Source organism: Corapipo altera, unplaced genomic scaffold, assembly GCF_003945725.1.
Source record: "Corapipo altera isolate COAL_440 unplaced genomic scaffold, ASM394572v1 22b, whole genome shotgun sequence".
Taxonomy (NCBI): domain Eukaryota; kingdom Metazoa; phylum Chordata; class Aves; order Passeriformes; family Pipridae; genus Corapipo; species Corapipo altera.
Genome location: NW_020884876.1, coordinates 5,478,428 through 5,498,051, shown reverse-complemented (window position 1 = coordinate 5,498,051; position 19,624 = coordinate 5,478,428). Strand labels below are relative to the sequence as shown.

The 19,624-nt window shown below is 35.7% G+C and overlaps 1 protein-coding gene across 1 annotated transcript in view; it reads left to right on the top strand.

The window, feature by feature from the left end:
- The window catches only part of FGL1 (fibrinogen like 1), a 31,643-nt gene extending 12,733 nt beyond the window's left edge, over positions 1 to 18,910 (top strand). Inside the window, exons 4-10 of the mRNA XM_027635676.1 lie at positions 751 to 824; positions 6,184 to 6,364; positions 8,804 to 8,963; positions 10,398 to 10,495; positions 11,389 to 11,477; positions 12,025 to 12,212; positions 16,038 to 18,910. Of these exons, the coding sequence (XP_027491477.1) occupies positions 759 to 824; positions 6,184 to 6,364; positions 8,804 to 8,963; positions 10,398 to 10,495; positions 11,389 to 11,477; positions 12,025 to 12,212; positions 16,038 to 16,197 (942 nt within the window). The 5' untranslated portion in view covers positions 751 to 758 and the 3' untranslated portion in view covers positions 16,198 to 18,910. The remainder of the gene's footprint in view (positions 1 to 750; positions 825 to 6,183; positions 6,365 to 8,803; positions 8,964 to 10,397; positions 10,496 to 11,388; positions 11,478 to 12,024; positions 12,213 to 16,037) is intronic.
- The last annotated feature ends 714 nt before the right edge of the window (positions 18,911 to 19,624 follow it).

The window sequence follows — 19,624 nt, the reverse complement described above, 5'->3', positions numbered from 1 at the left end:
CTTGGTTTCTCATCTGCGAGCAGAAAAGCACACATCTACCTTACAAAAAAATTGTGAAGTTCTATCAGCTAATGTTTGCAAGGCAGTGAGATACAATGGTGATTGTTTTAGCATTTAAAATAATTTTCGTATGAAACAAGGGGGTTTAAAATGCTGTGAGTCATATAGTACAAAATATCCATACCTATCAGTTGACAGATATCATCCTTGCAACGATTAGAATAAAAGTTGATAACTATTATGCATTTTCCCCCCAAATTACTCTATAACAGTAGAATTATCTTGATCTTCTCTGGCACACAAAAGTTGCACAAATCGTTAGTTCAAGGACAACTAGCTGAATTCAGATTTTAATTAATAGTTTATAACAGAGAGCTTTCTCACAAATTTAAAGGACCAACAAAGAATATTGACCTGCTTTTCAGCTCATTTTAAAACATTTTTTGCTTTTGTTTGGAAAATAAAGTATGTGAGTATGAATCTTGAATAGCTGTTCTAAAATACATGGAGAGCTCTGATACAAAGTGGCCTAAAAGGATAAATTCTAGTTTTACTGGATTTTGGAGTCATATTTCATCAGACTATTTTAGACATTTGTAATGAAGCCTACATATACATTGTATTTACAATTTGAAAGAAAGGAATTATAGGTTAAATAGACTCTGCTGAATAAAGTTTAAAATGTCAAGTGTAAATATTAATTTCAATGTTTAAGTTAACTACTATTTCATTTGTTCCTCTACTTCACAGCTTCCAAAATGAAGATTTTGATAATGATTGATTTTGTCCTTGCAGCTAGCTTGATGGATGCCATTGGCAGCTCTGTAAGTTCCAGTAACTAAATTTGTCTACAGAGTTTCTTCTAAATATTGCATACCTTGTCCTCCACAGCACTCACAATGCATCTCATCTACATGGGATGGCAGAACCTTTGATGGAAAGTATTACAATTCATTGCAAAAATGAAAGAATGGGGAAATAACCTCAAATGATGTTCAGTGGGGACAAGTTTCCAATAAGGAAAGAGGAAACAAACGCGTAAATATACAGCGGAAGATAAATCACTGGGCAATGGCCAGTGAAGAAAGAAATCAAATCAGTTTGTGACTGGATCTGATGTGAAACAGAAGGTGATGTACCTTTGCTAAAAAAGGTATCATATGGTGCATTGAGGTACATTGTACAGAAGGCACACAAAGTGGTTACTCTACCATTCAGGGGTAATGCTAACTCAGAATAACACCTTTAGTTTTGAGCAGCATACTTACAGAAAGGCAAAAACCAGGAACTCCTAAAGCAGTGGCTGCAGCAGTAGTGTTTCTGGTCATTGACACTTGGGAGGAAAAATGTTTCTGTCCTTTTCTGCCTTGTCCACTTGCCACACAATTTTTTCTCAAACAAGATCCATAGCTTCGTACTCTTTCTTACTTGTTCCCATGTAATTAGATTATAATTCACACTCAGATTCAATGATCAAAACTCACTTCTAGTTCCCAAACCCTTCTGCTATGTATTCTGCCTCTCCAACAAAAAGCCTAACAAAATCACACTTACTCTGCTGTTTAAAATTCCTCCAACCTCACCAACCCTACACTGCCTGTCTTGGCTGTCCTTCCTAGTCTGATATTCAGGTCCTAAAGAGACCTAAAGAGATTATACTGTTGATTCATAATTGCCTAGGTGGAAGTGGTTGCTGAATGTACAACTAGATAAGCATCGTTGTTTGTAGCTTACATTGCCTTATGGAAAACTTTTGTTCAGATAAGCAGCTTTATAGAGACAGAATAAAAAGCAACTCCTCTTTAATCACTTCTGCTCAGTGGAGAAAAATATAATTTTTACAGAACTCTACTGAGAAAAAAAGGTTTCCCTGTTAAATGCATTTACTTTTTTTTTAAATTATTTTTCATTTGGAATGTTGTGGGCTTTAGCTGATCTTGTGAGTAAAAACTGGGAACATTCTGAAATTTATCTCTGTTTTCACATTTTAATCTCATTAAAACACTAATCTCAATAGAGAGATATTTTAGAGCTAGTTTATATTCTAAAAATATAGGAAATAACACCCCAAGTAAAACCTTTGTATTTTTATAGCTTTCATAAAGTATTCTGAGTCTAATTTATAGCATTAATTTTAATGGAAGGTCACTAGCTGCTAAATAATCCACACAATAATGGAAATGAAGGCACATTAATTACAGCAGCTGGTTAAACATGGGACCATGTGCCCAAAAGCTGTCAGCAGTTGTTAGATAATTGCTTCTCAATGTGTAGTGCAAACAGTTGCTTCACTGAAACAGGCAGAACAGATTGTGTTCAGTCTCGTTTCTATCTGTGGGCAACATTGTCCACTGGAGACAGTCACAAAGAAATTCACATTTTGTTGAGTATTTCAATATTGTAATAGTTTGGTCCATATCTAACAAAAGGAATAGCAACGTGTTATAGCTGCTGACTTATAACCCTAAGTTACATTGTGCTTTTGTGTAACTCTAGCTGTGCACTGGTTTAACTCCAGTGATTTTAAAAGAGTTATCCTGTGAAAAAAAGTATAATAGAACATTAAAAGAACAGTTTGATAACCTGCAGATCTAAAAGCCACATTGATCCACCTTGAGGTTACACAGCTACCCTGTGATCGTCCCACAGGAAAAATTAGTACGAGACCTGTGGTTTTGCTGTCCAGCAGCAAAGTGTAATGGGATTTGTCTGGAGTTGACAGACATCAATGAGGAGGCTGAAGTCAGGGAGAGAAATCAAAGTGTCAGATACCAGTACTTTTCACATGAAGGTTACTTTCAAAATTTGATTTCTGCTTAATCATTTTGTTCTTATGGTGTAGTTATTCAGTATGGCTAGTCATTTCTGGGTTGCCACTTCCTAGGCACTGTGAGCTTAAATCCTTTTTAATCGGGAAATTGCTATGTGTAATGTAGATATATTAATTCACAATTTCTTAGGTAAACAATAAAAAAGATTCATTTTAAATGCACATTTAAGAATAATATTTAGATGAAGCCTGTTGCAGACTTGTGTATAATTTGGTTCAAAGGAAAGGGCCTTTTATAGTGATATATAAAGTAGTGTCATACAAAATTTAGATATCACGTCTTCTTAAGGTATGATAATATTTTTTGAGAAGTTCTATACTTGTACTACATAATTTAATCACATTTGGAGAATAGCTTTTAGCAGTATGAATAGGAGAACTGATAGATGCATTTCTACTATACCCAAAAGAAACACATTTAGTTACCTGTAGCTGCCTCTTAAATTCACAGTCTCTTGCTCTCTCCAGAAGGGAAGGTAGCTCTTGGTGACTCAGATCTTGCTGTATGTCAAAGAGGCAACCTGCCTGAAGCCTCGCTGTGAAATTGCAAGGGCTTGGAAACTGGGGCCACCATTTCCAGGTCTTTCCTATTGTACTTTACCGTGTTCTCCAAGGTTGTGTGTACTGAGTTAAGACTGATACAGGCTAACCTCAATAAACAAACACTGCACTAAAGCTGGTAAGTGTGGCATGATGGCCTCTTTATCACTCTTAATATTATTAGAATTAATATTTGGTCTGACTGAGAACAATGGGAATTTTTTTATAGCTTTACTTCTATTGTTAGCATTAGCTCATCAGGGTGAATATATTTTTTCAATATATTTTTTTATTTATTCACTCTCTCTCAACTCACCTATGCATCTCTTTCATCTAAAGCTCTCCAGTTCTCTATAATTTTATGTATGCACACAGGACTAGATTTTTGCAGAGACCTGTCAAGGAAGCCTCTTCCAAATCTCCCATTGAATTAATTTCCATTGAAAATTCAGCTTTTGTGAAAGGTTTGGATGTAGCTGCAGATACCCTGAAAAGACTGCATAATAAATAGTGCATCTTTTCTTTGTAATATCCTACATGTCCCACATTAACCAGTGCATATGGTCAAATAATATCCCTCCAAGCCACTGTGGCAAGTTTGTATGTCCCTATATTTTATTTCCTTCTCTCATTTCCTGCTAGCAGAAAAGGAGGATATGCTAGGCATCTCGTATAGCTATTAACCACTGAGAAAGATTTTCAAGGGAGTATTCTTAAACCAGATAGGACTCTCAGGATATCAGGTCATTGGCTGCTTTGTTTATTCCTCTAAAAGGTGTTCGGTAAACATGCCACTGGCCTTACAGTGTCCCCTTGCGGTCAAGCACTGTTGCGATTCCTCAGCCTACCCCAACCAGAAGGGCTCAGCTCTGCAGACACACCTGCTGTCCAGGAAGCCCGACGTGGGCAGCCCAAACACAGAGAGGCAGCTGAACCTTTGACAAACTGCCTAGTTATGCCACACATATATATGTATTCCCCATTCCCCATGTGTATTAGATTGCAGTTAAGAATTAATCAAAGCAAGTATCTGATACACTTCAATAATAGTTAAATTTGAGGCCAAATTTATGATTTTTCTGCAAAGTCTGATGATCAAATTTTTCAGCATAACTAGATATTTCAAACAAACAGAACATTTTGTTGGGAGTGTTTATGGAAAAATAGGTGAAGCCTGATGCAAGTGAAAGTATGCAGATGTCACTGGAGGTGCACATCAGTGTGCTAGTTCAGACCTCTCTATAGTTCAGTGTGATAGGACAATGTTCTAAGATACCAGTTCTTCCACATGCATGCCAAATGTTACAGGTCTACATGTAAATAGTGTTCCCTATGAATGAGGTTATACCAATTTAGAACTACTGCAGATTTGATCTTATATGTCAGATTTGATCTTATATGTCAGATTTGATCTTCCATGTCCTCCTGTGAGGAGAGGCTGAGGGAGGTGGGGTTGTTTAGCCTGGAGAAGAGGAGGCTCAGGGGAGACTTCATCACATTCTACAACTACCTGAGAGGAGGTTGTAGCCAGGTGGGTGTCAGTCTCTTCTCCCAGGCAACCAGCAGTAGGACAAGAGGGCACGATCTTAAGCTCTGCCAGGGGAAGTTTAGGTTGGATATTAGGAAAAAAATTTTACAGAGAAAGCAATCAGGCATTGGGATGGGCTGCCCAGGGAGGTGGTGGATTCACTGTCCCTGGAGGTTTTTAAGATGAGACTGGATGTGGCACTTAGTGCCATGGTCTAGTAACCACAGCGGTGTTGGATCAAGAATTGGACTTGATGATCTTGGAGGTCTTTTCCAACCTAGTCGATTCTGTGATTCCACGATTTCCAAAAGTTTGTCCTTTGATTTTGCTTTTACAGGGCTAGTTGTGCTCCTGTGCAAGCACCATAGCTACTAAATTCTGCTCATATAAAATTGCAGACAGTGTTACTTAGGTCACATTTCCAAAGACTTTTCCCCCCGCACTTGAAATAAAATTCATTTAATATCTGTTTAAAAGTCTAACGATTGTTTTAATTTAAGCTCCCCAGATCAGGTTCAGCTCACTTTGGCAATTTTGCCATAGTCTTTAATCTAAAACCAATTATTTATTGCTCTACATAGAGTCAGCATGTCAGAATTTGGAACAGCTATTCCAGCTCTCTTGTCATTTATCTGCATTTGCACCAGGGTGAAATGAGTGCAAGGTATCACCTTATCAGAATTGCCACATTTCTCGCAATATTGACTTTAAGTTTTAACTTTATTTTTTCATGCATATTCACAGCTTCTTAGAGACTATTTATTTTAGCATGCCAAAAATTATCTTAAAACTTTACAATATTTATGTTTGCAATGTTAAGGTTTTTATCACAAGCAGTATGGGTTGCATTTCTTTAAGATTCTAGAACCATCACAATGTCAGTAGCAGGCTTCACTGGATAGCAAATCTCTGTGGATGGCAGGTGATAGAGAATAAGCCATCCTTATGATAGAGTCTGTAATATAGTGTTTTTCCCTAAAGTCCCCTCTGCATGTTTGCAGTGAGAGCTGGTAGTTATAAGCACTAAAGAGAAGGTCTCTTTGCAAAACAGCTATGTGTTCTTAATATATATTTCATATATTACACTCTGTAATACATGAAATAATTTTAAACAGAGGTAACACATGAGGTGGAAGTCAACATAGTGTCTGTAGGAAATTGTGACCAAAATGTTTTATTCAAGTTAAATTTTATGTGTGGGGGTTTTTTGGTTGGCTTTTTGTGTCACATGTTAAATTTCACAAAATTTTGTTGATTTTACAATAAGATATGTTTTCCTCTCTAGGATTTACAGAAATGTTTTCAAGAGCAGATACAACTTCAGGGCCAGGTGAGGCTTCTGGAGCATCGTGTGAAAGAGCAGCAGTTAAAAATTATGCAGCTTTTAGAGAAGAAAGAGATTCAGTACAGTGACAGAGGAGATGAAAACAGTGTCATTGACTTGGGAGGAAAAAGGCAGTATTCAGGTTAGAAATGAAACTATTCTTTTCATTTCCATGAGTACTGATACACAGAAGCTTTAGCACAATTGGGCCCATTGACTTATTGTTTTAAAAGCTAATCATAGAATAATTGTTTAAAACACAGTGTTCAGCTTTTACCTAGACTTTCTAGGCAGGGAAAGATTGTTAATGCCAGATGGTATAAATCAAATCAGGATTGAAGTAGTTTATTGATTTATTAATAGTGCATAATTAAAAAACAATCAGTGAACAATAAATTAAGCATAAATATCAGCCTTAAAACGGGAAAAAAGTCAATAATAGACATTTACAAAATGTTAATCAGCAGTTACAGATTGCTAAACACTGTTCTTTGACTAATCTCAAAAAGTTCTAACCCACAGGGTCAGTTCACATTCACGCATTCAAATGGTGTCCTGGGTTACGAGCATACACCGGCTCTTCCAATCTGTAAAGTCCCTGAGAGATACATATTTACACACATAAGCCTGGCATAATGACACCTGAATCTCACTTTAATAATATTCTGTATGTGGCCCCATTTTGACTGAGTTAGATTCAGCTCATGACATCACGGCTTCTAAAATACTGGTTTAAAGTTGTTTTTATATTCTCACCAGCACTGTGGTGGTGATCTGCTCCCTCTACAAAGCTAAGTGTTGGCTTGTAACAGTTGCAGTGAGGCCAAATTCTTAAAATAATAAAACACTATCCAAAACAACAGTTGGATTGAAATTACAATTTGATTCCTGGATGGTGTTCATTTCTTATTTTCCAGTTCTAGAAAGCCTAAACTGCTATTATTTTTAAAAGCCTTGTTTGAATATACTTCTAGTGTTTGTGCTGCTGGAAGAAATCACAACATATAACAAGGCATCAAACATAACAAAGCACCATTAAAATTAAATTAAAAGCAGTTGTAAGTCTGATTTTAAATTTTAGCTATGTATTTATTTATGTACTCAGCATCCTGGAATACTTTTTTAAAAATATTATTATGGCTGACTCATTTATTACTGGAATAGATTATTAAACCTACATTTCTCTGAAAGGCATTTGCATTTTCTTAGCACATGCCTCAGTTTATTTTCTGAAAACGTTACTCCAATAACAGATGTAACATGTTCCCATTTGTGATGATTTTTTTCCCCATTAGTTCTTCACTTTCCTTATAGCTTGGGAAATGCTTTTTCCTGTTCATACTGCATTATTTCACTTAAACTGCTGTAGAATTTTAATATCAAGAGAGCTGGATATTTTGAGTTAGATAGTGAGGGAGAAATTCCACACTATATACAACTGCTAAACATTAAAATATGCTTGTGTTTTGCACAAGAAACTAATGGATAAGAAAAGCTATTTTCATGTAAGCCAATCAAACATTTGCTAGAAAGACAACTTAACTGTTATTTAAATCATGTTTTCTATTAGAATTTATTCAAATCCTGGCATAGCTATTTGTTTTCAGTATAAAGTGTTTATTTTTTATGTCTAATCTTCGCTGACACTTTCACTGACAAGAAATATAATAGTTCAGAAAATTCCAACAAGGCCTGGAAGTTCAGCCAACATATTCATAAATGTTTCAGAGAATGCCATAAAGTTAATCAGCTCTACCTTAGCCAGGAAAAGCAGAAATGCTGAAAATCATACGTCTTTCCTGTATGACTGTTTAACGGTAGATTACATATAAACAAAGAACTCCTTTCATTTCTTAATTCCTAGAGGAAAAAATATAAAATTATACAATTACATTGCTGCAATATTTCCATGAGCTCTGGATTTTGTGATTGCTGTAAATTATATTCATCAACAGCAATGCAGGCCAGACTGTAACTGGTATCAAGTTGCAGTGCTATCATTTTAACCATACACTGCACTTTTTGGGAGTAGTATTCTATATATTTTTGCATCTATTTGGTTGAAAGGAAAAGAGAATCAGGCCCAGCAATTGTTTCTGTTTTATAACACTGAAGACTCATACTCTTGTTTTTGGCAGTTCTGCTGTGAACTTTCTGGACATAGATGTACATGTTTATTTTCGAAGGTTACCATGTGTCTTATACGTAATTTTATGCTGGTAGCAGGACTCTAATGTGGATCATACACTGTAAATTAGAAGTGACACCACTTAAAATGGAGGAATTATTTTGCTAGGCAAATGAAAACAAAAATTATAACATTTTATGGTGGAAAAAATATTCCTTTAATGAAAGGTCAAAATAATTACAACTCAATAAATATTGCTCTATGCTCATAAAGCAACACAAATGCAAGAAAATGCCCAAAAGTCAATGAAATGTGTTTGCAAATATATTTTTTTATTAGTCTTCTTCATATGTGACTTCTACATGACATGACTTGATTATCTCTATTGACTTCTGATTTTGCCATTAAGTACAAAACTAAAAAAGTTGTGTCCAATCAATGTTTTGTGAACAGATTGTGCAGAAATCTACAATGATGGCCATAAGCAAAGTGGATTTTATAAGATGAAACCTATCCAGAGTCCTACTGAGTTCCTTGCCTTCTGTGACATGTCTGAAGGAGGTGGTTGGACTGTTTTTCAGAGACGATCTGATGGCAGCCAGAATTTTGATAGGTAGGTACTAGACTTGGTCATTAAAATTGGAAACTAAGTGGAGAATCATTAAAGTTAAAATGGAAAGTTAAATCTGACCTCTAGAAGTATATTAATAGGTTGTTATCCCAGATAAAAGGGAGGAATGGTTATTCTGTGGGACAGCCTCCAGATGACATACCACTTCTGGCTCTGGCTGTTTTCTATGAGACATCTCTGCTAGCCTTTTTCTGACAACTTGTGCATTTTACATGAGGACACTTCAATGTCAAATGCATTAACAATTGTTGGAGCAAGGACTCTTAATGATGAGTAAAGGACTACCTTGTCTTTTGCAAACAGTAAACATCTAAAAATGTAAAAATGCAAGCAATCTACTTGAACCAAAATGCCATCAGCAAGCAAGTATGAGAGAAACACACCACAAAAGTAATTTGTAGCTCATGACAAAATGCCTCCAGGAAAAATAAAATAGTTGAGAACTTGATTTGTGGACAACTAACCTCCTTGCCTTTGCCAAGACTCACACATTTTTTGGGAAATGTCCAGAAGTGAAAACTTTGGCCCCGTGAACCACAAAAACAAGCCATTTGTGAGCCAAGAAAACTTCTATTTTATAAAATATGGTCAGACGAGCTACAGAAGCAATCTGTAGCATTTTGCAATTATTACCACCACGCACCACCTATTCTTTTCCCTTGCCAGAGACTACCAGCTGCTAAAGTCACAGGGGCTTCTCTCCATTATGGCTGCCTGTCCACAGCCTTTCATCCATTGCTGAAGTAGGTTGCTTCTGATACAGGAGATATATGATATTTCTGTTCCCATTAGAACATGTCATGAAACCAAAACCAATAAGAGTTTCAGAACCATTGTAGGCAGGGAAATTAATTCTTGAAACTATGTACCAGTATTGAGTTCAAAAATGTTGAGAATCTGTTAATAACTCAAAGCTAGAAATGGCTAGCTAGTACCTCAAGTTACAAATTTATATATCCAGCTGCAGGAGTTTCACACCTTAATCAAATCACAGATAATAAAAAAACAATGCCTGTGAGACACCTACACATTCACTTAGATTCCTTAGATTTAACCAGGAAAAATGTCTTCACATCAGATAAATTGTGCTATACCAGAGATTGGACTGAGCTGTTAAATTGAAACAAGAGAGGTTCAGATTGGATGTAAGGAGAAACTATTTCACTGTGAGAACAGTCAGCAGGTTATCCAAAGAGAATGTGCAGTCTCCATCTCTGGAAGTTTCCAAGATCTGAATGAACAAACTCTGAGCAAACCGGTCTGATCTCATGGCTGACTCTGCCTGGAGCATGACATTGGACTAGATTGCCTCTAAAGGTTCCTTCCAGTTTGCATTATTCCGTGATCTATAACTGTATAATAAACATCCAAACAAACTTGCTTTTTTGATAAATTAATGATTTATACTCTTTTCAGAGTCTGGGCTGACTATGAAGAAGGCTTTGGAAATTTTGTTTTGAAAAATGGTGAATATTGGCTTGGAAATAAAAATCTTCATTATTTGACTAATCAAGGTAAGATTTGTATTATAACAATAGTCTTCTTATAGTTTCTGTTTCTTTGCTCTTTCTGAGCCATTTTTTGTTACCCGTTTTGTTAGCATAAATCCTGAGTTCTCTTGTTAGTCTGCATGGACTTCTCCAAGTTTCAGAACAAAACACACCTGAATATATGTTTTCTAACAAAAGGTTCAAAACTGTCATTGGGCCAGCAGAGAGCCTCCGTGAAACAGGACACACTAGACAGGAAAGAATTCTCTCTGTCTGTTTTGCAGTTGGCATCACTACCAGTCCAGTCAGGTAGTATGCTGTACCTGTTCATTTAGTCAGGGCTTTATGTGGCTGTGTGGGCTATTACATGAAGGTAATTCTAGGCCAGTCCTGTTGATCAGATCAGGTGTAGAAAGCTATTCCCATCTTTCTAAAAGTCACTCAGTCTAAGCTAACTTTGGCTTTGTTGTAGAATGATGCATATACAAAACTTACCCGTTGGCTTAGTCAGCTAAATCATATGGAAATCAGTGCCACCATGATGTGATCGTAGTATAACTCTTATTTTCAGAGCATAAAAATCTAATTTTCTTAGAAGAATGTTTATTGATGGTTTCTCACTATCCCTTTATTTCCACCTCAAATACCTTACTGAAATATAAAGTCCGTAAGGCCTTTTTCATTAGATTTTTAATTTTTTACATTTGAAAATCTGTATTGGAATAATTCTAAAATTTTTCTAAGCTGACTCAGGTGAATAAAGACAATGAATAAAGAAAGAAGACAAAACCCCATGAAATATACTGTGGTGATAGAGGTTCATGATAAAAACATATTTTAATTTTCTACTATAATAGTTCTGAAAATAGTGAGAGAAGCTAGTTTAACTAAAATAATTTTTGTTGTTATTTTTCAAGGGAATTATACTTTAAGAATTGATCTAACTGATTTTGAAGGAGAACGGCGTTTTGCACAATATGCAAGATTCAGAGTTGCAGGAGAGGAGGTAATAAAATATTAAATTACTGGAGATTTTAATAAAAATGCGGATTCTGTAGACCAACAATAAACATACACGTTCCCTAATTTTCATGAAGGTTTGTGTAGAACCTTATTATATTTTCTTTCTTACATATGCTTATAATTTTCAAGGATGCAATAATAGTAGTTTACCCTGATACTTTCTGTAAAATACTTGTATCATTTGATTTAGCAGCCATGGATCAAAGCACTTTTTCTACTTTTGTTGACACTACCAACAGTAATGGTACATAACGTTTTGATTTGTAATGTATACTGCAAACTCACCTTAATATTGTTTTTTATTATGTCATTTATACATAAAGTTAATGACAAATTTTACCCCTGGTAAGCATCTTTACAGCACTTCATTATCTAGTACACAGTATTTAAGTGACATGACATTTCTTAGCATAAAAATAGTAGTAAATTGATCAGATTATTTTCCTCTTTGTGGTTTCACTCTCTGATACGCAAAGGGCCAAAAACATATTGGAATTTAATTTTTTTCCTCTCTTCACATTTTTCATTAGCATTCTTATGAGATGAGCTGTGGTGAATACTCTGGTACAGCTGGTGATTCCCTTACTGGTGGATTTCATCCTGAAGTAAAATGGTGGGCTGATCATCGAGGAATGAAATTCAGTACTAGAGACAGGGATAATGACAACTACGAAGGTAACTGTGCTGAAGAGGAAAAGGCTGGCTGGTGGTTTAACAGGTACTTTGATTTTATATAGTTACTGTCAACTATTCTGCTTCATGCATACTCAGACAATAATAACATATGGTAGAAGATAGGATTGACATTGTTTATTTACTTGCAATGTGCCCCAGTCTCCTACCAGAGATCTCAGTGCTGGTAAGACTGAGACTCACTGTAGAAGGGACAGCACCTACTGCACAAGTCTCTGTGATAATGCTATTTGCAGTAGGTCATCTTTGTTATCAGGCAGTAAAGGGGAGATAATTCCGCCTCTTTAAGGTAACTAGTTTTTACACAAGTAGGTCATGTAGAGTTTGCAGATGTATCCCTGTTGTGCTTCATTCTTGCATTTTTCCTGCATTGCACTAGACCAGATGTGGCAGTGCTGAAAAATATCAGATGAGCTAAACTAGTGCCAGGTTATCAAGACTCATTTTTTTCACCTCAGTTCACAGCATCTCACTCTTGTTATTCCTTCCATATGAAGATGGTAATGTGTCCACTCAATTTCTGTCAGTGAGTATGGATGGACTGAGACAAAGATTTTTTTAAATAGGGTTCAGTGAAAGAATTTTAAAACTCTACTTACATGCAGAATACCAATTCAAAAATTAAAAATGGGTAGCCTTAGCATAGTCTGTACATATCAGCTGTGTTCTGTCCCATAATTAATTGGATAAATATAGCCATGAAGAGAAACTATTCAATCTCACTGTGTAATAGGTTTAAAATACAGCTCAGGGAAGCATACTACTCTCTCTCTGTGATCTCAGTTCACTTGGCAAGAACTGCCAAGCTGGATCAGCTCCATTGTTTCTGTCGTGTCATCATTTGTTTCTGTTTTTAACTCCTCATTTTCCAAATTCTGATTCCATAAGTAGTCTCTGTGACCACCTTAGCTGATATGATGTAGCTGTTAACTAAATGTTTCAAAACTGACTACTTATTTTAATATATTTGCATGGATAGTGTGTCAGCAGTGTTTGAGACCTATGGCAAAAAGTCACATGTAGACAAGGGTTTTTTTCGATTTCTCAGGAAAGCTAAGATATAAAAGGGAAAGGCAACTATGCTGGAGATTCTTTTCACATGAAATTAGAACTTTTGACGATTTAAAGGAATATTTAGACCTCAAGTAGCATTAAACTGATATCATGCCATGGAATTCATTAAGAGTGAATCACTGACCACTTTTAGACCACTGCGTACAATTTTTTATTTTTAAAAAACTTTTTTTTTTAATATTGGATTGATTTGGACAAAAGAATGACCCCTTTGCAAAAGAAGCTGTACAGCAGAACTTGACAGTTATTTATACCTTGTAGCTGGTACTACACAGCTACTAAAGATAGCTGACTCCTACTAGGCTAGTTCCTATTATGGCTGTGTAGTTAATGCTCTTAAAGTGACAGTCTATCTGGATAAATGAATATGAGTTACTAATAGTTTTATTTCACTGTCTTGCTATTAACTTTTTTATGTTAAGCCTAACATAAAACTGAAAACTGCAAAATACTAGAAGAAGTATCATGAAATCCTATTCAAAAGAACCGTACTGGCAGAGAAAGGAAAGCATTCAGAAACATGTATTTGTCATGCACAGATTAGCAAACATAGAAGGAATTAGTGCTCTTGGCTGGTTTATATAGGAGCTCCCAGCTATGAAGGAATTGTTTATAGCCAAGTCTATGCTATCTGGACTAATGAAATACAGAAAAGCCCAGATAATATGAAAACCAAGGGACAGGACACAAGTGAGGCTTCACGAAAATAGCTCAGATCTAAAGTTACCAGTTTTGCTCCAGCTCAGAATTTGTTATCCTGAACTTCTGCAGAAAAATGGCCCCTCTGCATCCTTTTGTAAGCAAACCTCTAGGAGAGATTTTCATCTTGAATGCAAATCCACAGAGCCGGTACTACACCCAGGTCATAAGATTTCCTGCATCCAGGGTGTTGCAAAGGTCAGTAGGTTCATAACTAGTGAAAGGAGAGCTAACAGTTCTAGTTGGGTATGATCTTATTCTCCCCCTAGCACTCACAGTTTTAGTTACACCATGCATGGATGATAATAGTGGATCTGTCAGGCAATAACTTGGGGCCATAGATCTCACTAACTCAAGCTCCCTGGCTCACCAATCATCCCAGAGACAGCGTAGCTACATTCATGTGGGGCCTTAGAGGAGTCAGTAAACCCAGACAGAATTCAAAAAGTTCTTCAGGGAACAAACTCCATTTCTCTGCATCTGTCATATCATTAATATATAATTCAGATAAAATGTCCATGGGTAGTTCAGAATTGACTGTACTTTTGAAACTATGGTAGTTTCTTACTTTAAAATTAACCTATGGGAAAGAAAGGAGAAACATAGGCTAACTTTCAGGTATTTATTGACTTGTGAATAATGAATGTTACTTCACAATGTCATATCAATAATCACATGGCAATTGTTAATTTAGTATGTCCAGTTACTTCAGGCAGCATCCAGTTGGTTAGTGAATACTGTATATTTTGGCCATTAGTGCTTCCTAGCACTAATTAAGGCTTTTCACTGGCTCATGTTGCTGTTGACAAATTATGGTTTGCTTTCTTATGATTCTTCTAATGAATTCTGTGTTTTGATTCAAAGTAGACAGAATGCCTGCTCATTGCAGAATCTGTATGGTTAGAAAGATTATGTCACCTCTGATACAAGATTGTCATTCTCAAAAACAAAGCCACTTTTGATGTCCAAAAATTATAAGCTTTCAACTAACACATTATCAAAATTGAGGTTCAAAATTTTAAGCAATAAAAAAGCATATATAGATGAGAATTTTCCCATAGGGCTTTTATGACAGTTTTTATTTCTCAAAAACTTTGTTAATGAAGTGTAAGCATTGCCAAAAAGACTAAGATTTGCCAGTAATAATATTCATAAGGCAAATTTGGAATGTTTTCTGTTTGTGTATTATCTGAAGTCTGCTTTTGGAATCCATCATGGTGTTTGACAGCTAAATATTAACAGCACTAATAATGAAATACTGAATTGGTAGATAAACTAAGCTCATCCATTACAACATGCTGCAGAAGGAACAGTCAGTTTGCTCTCTATAGAGATCTAGATTTCTTTCTTGTTGAAAACAAATCAGTATCAAGTTTGTGCCGGTTCTTATTCAAGCCTTTGGGGGTTTGCTAGGATTTTTTCTTTGTTTGTTTCAACCACTGTATTTCATAAACTGTAACAGCATTGCTGCCTCAGCCTGTTAAAGAATGAAAAAAATGTACTTTGTATAGTCAAATAAAATGCCAATTCCAATGATCCAGTGAGTTGGTACACATATTTTTAATTAGCGTTCAGATTTCATCTATTTGTAAATAGAAGTCCACAGGTGAATAGACAAACTCATAGTGGTATTCAGGTTTTGTCATACAAAACACCATGTGGTGTAACTGGAAAACTTGAGGGGAGCTAACCTGGAACAACAAAAACCAGAATAGGATTTATTTCCTAGAGTTTTTCTTGGTGTATGCTCTGCTGTCATCCATGGCCTGAACAACTCTGGAATAATTCTCCACTGAAGCAGATTCACAGGAAAAACTCCAAGAGCTAGTAATGTCAGAAAACGTGTGAAAGGAACAAGCAGAACTTTTGTTTTAAGGAATCAAAGAACACTTGCAGTTGTGCCTTAATTAAACCACTGTTGTTTAGACTCACAGAAGTCCACAAACGCAAATTCGTGCAACTGTCAAACTAGGCTGTTTGACAAACATGGCAAAATTTTTGACTCGCACAGAAATTACACATTCCTGAAACTTTTTGGCAGAAGCCTCATTGCTTTTTCCCCTTACTTTCCCACCAGGTGTCACTCTGCCAACCTGAACGGTTTGTACTACAGAGGTCCCTACACTGCCAAGACAGACAACGGGATTGTTTGGTACTCCTGGCATGGGTGGTGGTACTCCCTAAAATCCGTTGTCATGAAGGTCAGACCAGCAGATTTTGAACTAAATACTGTTTAAGTATTTTATTAAGACGATTCACCTAGTTAATCTTTTAGGGAATTATTCCAAATTAAAACAGATAGGCCGATTTTTGCTTCTCATCTATGCATATATAAATTTGCAATAATTCCTCTGCAACTAGTAGTTTTATGAGATGTGAGAAGACAGTCTGGCCTATGAATCTTTAGATACAATATAAACATTATACTGATGCTAATATGTGTACAGGGTTTTTTTTAAAAATGGCAAGCATTCATCAAGGAATAAGGACATCTTCATCAAGATGGAGAATTTTTTGCTTTACAGTAACTATAAATCCTTTCACCTTTAAAAACCAACATTATTGTTACGGTGTTGGCCCAAAAATGAAAATTAATTGTACTTATTGCAGTAATAAACCTATTCAATTAGAAGCAAAAGGTTTGCTCAGCGGATGAAACATACTTGCTTTGGAATGGTTCAAGACTTTAGAAGTGAATTTCCTGTAAATTCCTCTAGTGTATTTGTTGCATGTGTTGTGTACATAGCATACACAAAAAGGTATAAGGAATGAGGCAGGAAACTGAAGAAAGAGAAGGGATGCTACCAGGCTAGAATCAATTGAATCCAGCATAGAGAAGTGGATTGTCTGTTGTTGCTGAAGCATTCCTAGGGCTGGTCACATTATTTCAATCTAACATTTCTAGATGGTCAGTAATTATGCTTTTCGTCTTCTTGGTAACCCTATGCCTTTTTTTCTAATAAAAAAAATAAAGGACTTTAATATATTGACATGTGGAGTTTAACAAAAGCTGCAACTAAAGTTAATGTGAGCTAAGCTTTGAACACAATGCACATGTAGAGGGAAGTGTCATTTTAGAGGTTCTTAGTGCTTGACACTATAAATATCTACTTTCTTTTTTTATCTGTTAGACTCCACAACTCTCTAAATTTGAATGTCCTGTTCAGTCACCTCAAAGTGGTTCTGCTTCTCCTTTTCCTGTGTACTTGTCTAGGCTCTCTGGGCTTTTCTCCTTCTCAAAGCTGCAGATCTACATTTTTCTTTCACAAGAAAAATAATGAGAGACTCTGCCTAACCCTGGCTTTTGTGCCTAGTACTACAATAGACTCCAACAGCCAGCAATAACAAGAGTTGCTGATTAGTGCTTGCTGCCATGGAGAAGACAGGAAAATAGGAAAGCTCTCTGATGAAATGTAATCCAATTCTGCTGGGCAGATGCAAGTGACGATTTCCAAAAAACAAAAAGGATCTAAGCTTGCTTTCTTAAAATAATCTTGCTTTTGTGGTTGTACTGCCACTCTCTCCCCCTCTGTCCAAATACAGTTTTTGAATGTGGCAGCCACTTTCAGTCACGCTTAACATAATTGAAACTAACTTTTGGCAATATGTCAGTCAGTTTATAACTACACTGATCAGAATACAGGTCAGCTGAATGGTAACTCTCTGCATAGCCATTTTTCCTTCCATATGCATCCTCCCAAAACAAAAGTTTGTAAAGAACCCTTGAAAGATTTGCATGGAATAAGGGAAGGAGGATGTTCTGAACAACTGGAGAGAAAAAAGAGAGGTTCGTATGAAAAAATCTCACTTAAGATAAATCAGATTACATCTAAACAAAAAAAAAAAGGAATTAAGTAGCAAAAAAAGAGCATTCAGGCAGCTAAATAGCACGCTATAATGTAAAAATTGTGCTGATAAAATTTGGCAGTATAGAGTTTTTGAGGTCTCTGCTTTCTGTGTTAGTAGCAGGTATTCTAGATAATCCAGTCTTTTTCTTTATGTATCAACAGATAATGTGCTAGAGATTTCTAGCCTCTATCCCTGCATGAGAGGACCAGTGAACAGCTCTACAACTGCTCATTTTGAACTTTGTTTCGTTAGTTACACCAAATTAAATCCTGTATCTGACAGGAAGGCATGCCTCCCTATGTGGGTGTGTGCATGGTGAGAGAGAGGGAGAGAGAGATTCAACATTAAAACAGAAAATCTGGTAAAGTATTTTTATCCAATTTTATTATAGCACTTAAAATTGATTCCTATGTAACTATGAGTATGTCTGTAGGTATGTGTTATTAATAAGGTAATGGAAGTTTTGGAGTAGCTAAAAAAGAGGTTTTAAGTATAGAATATCCCGTAGTGATTTTCACATTCTTTTGCTACTCTAAGAGGAGAAACATTTAATTATTTGGAAAAAAATGGAATGCCATTATATAGAAAATGTATAAAAATCCGTTTAGTTTTTCACAACAAAATGGAAATATTAACTCATGAATCTGGAGAGCATCAAGCCAGATCATATTCCACCTAAATAAATGACATGGAGGATTTACGTACAGCAAACTTGGATCTCTAGCACACACAAAGAAGACCCTCAACATGTACAGATTGTTCTCATAAAATCTACAGTAATTTTTTTATGTACTCCAGAATAAATCCATCCTCTTCATTTATTAGAACACTAATGAAATCTTTCAGCTGAGTTAGGGTGCTTTTAACATATTCTGATGATGTAAAATTTCACTACCTTTCTATACTAGAAATCGCAAAATGAAAGAATCAAATCTTTCTCTGAACATCTTATAATGCATTTATATGTTTATTTGGACTGAATGTTCTTCAGAACAAGGAAGCATCTAGCATACTGTTAGCAACATACAAATATTGTAGCTAATTTCCACCATCTTTCTATGGCCTTTCTTTGTGCAATAAATCTTTCTGGCCACATGAAAAGCATGTGAAAGTGTTGTAATTCAAAATGGTCATATAATTGCTCTTAAATAAACAAACCATTGATTTTCAAAAGGGAAGTTTTAATAGCTACCAGACAAGACACAAGCTTGGAAGAGAATTCCTTTCTCTGCCAGGCTTGCCTGTTCATATTATTTCCTCAACAGGTACAAACATGTTCTAAATTAGTCTTTATTCTTACAAGACAGCATAATAAAGGCCAGTTTATTTGTTCAGGTGTTGGACAGAACAACATAACTCCCAAATAGCTGAAAATTTATACATACTATTTGATACAAATCATATAACCCAACAGAAGAATAAGATAACAAGGAAAATGTTTTATCAGTCATGATTTAATAAAGAACATAATGATAGCTACCAGCACCATGTAATCAGAAACATATTTTTTTGTAATATTTGCTCAAAGGAAATATTCTTGTATTGTATTTCTATTTCTGTTTTCTTGCATTTGCTAAACATATTGGAGATTAAAAGAAGGGAAACCACAATCCTAGGTGAATTAAATAAGTAATAAAAGAGCCTTATAAACTACAGCATTTTTTTCCCTAGAATATCTAGAACACATTGGCAGAGCTGAGATACTGCAGTTTGGCCTACTGTTTTCCTACTGTTTTCCCATCAGCTCCACTGTTTAGCTAGAGTCTACCCCTCCCTACCATTCCCAAAACTGTTTTCATGACACCAATTCTTGAA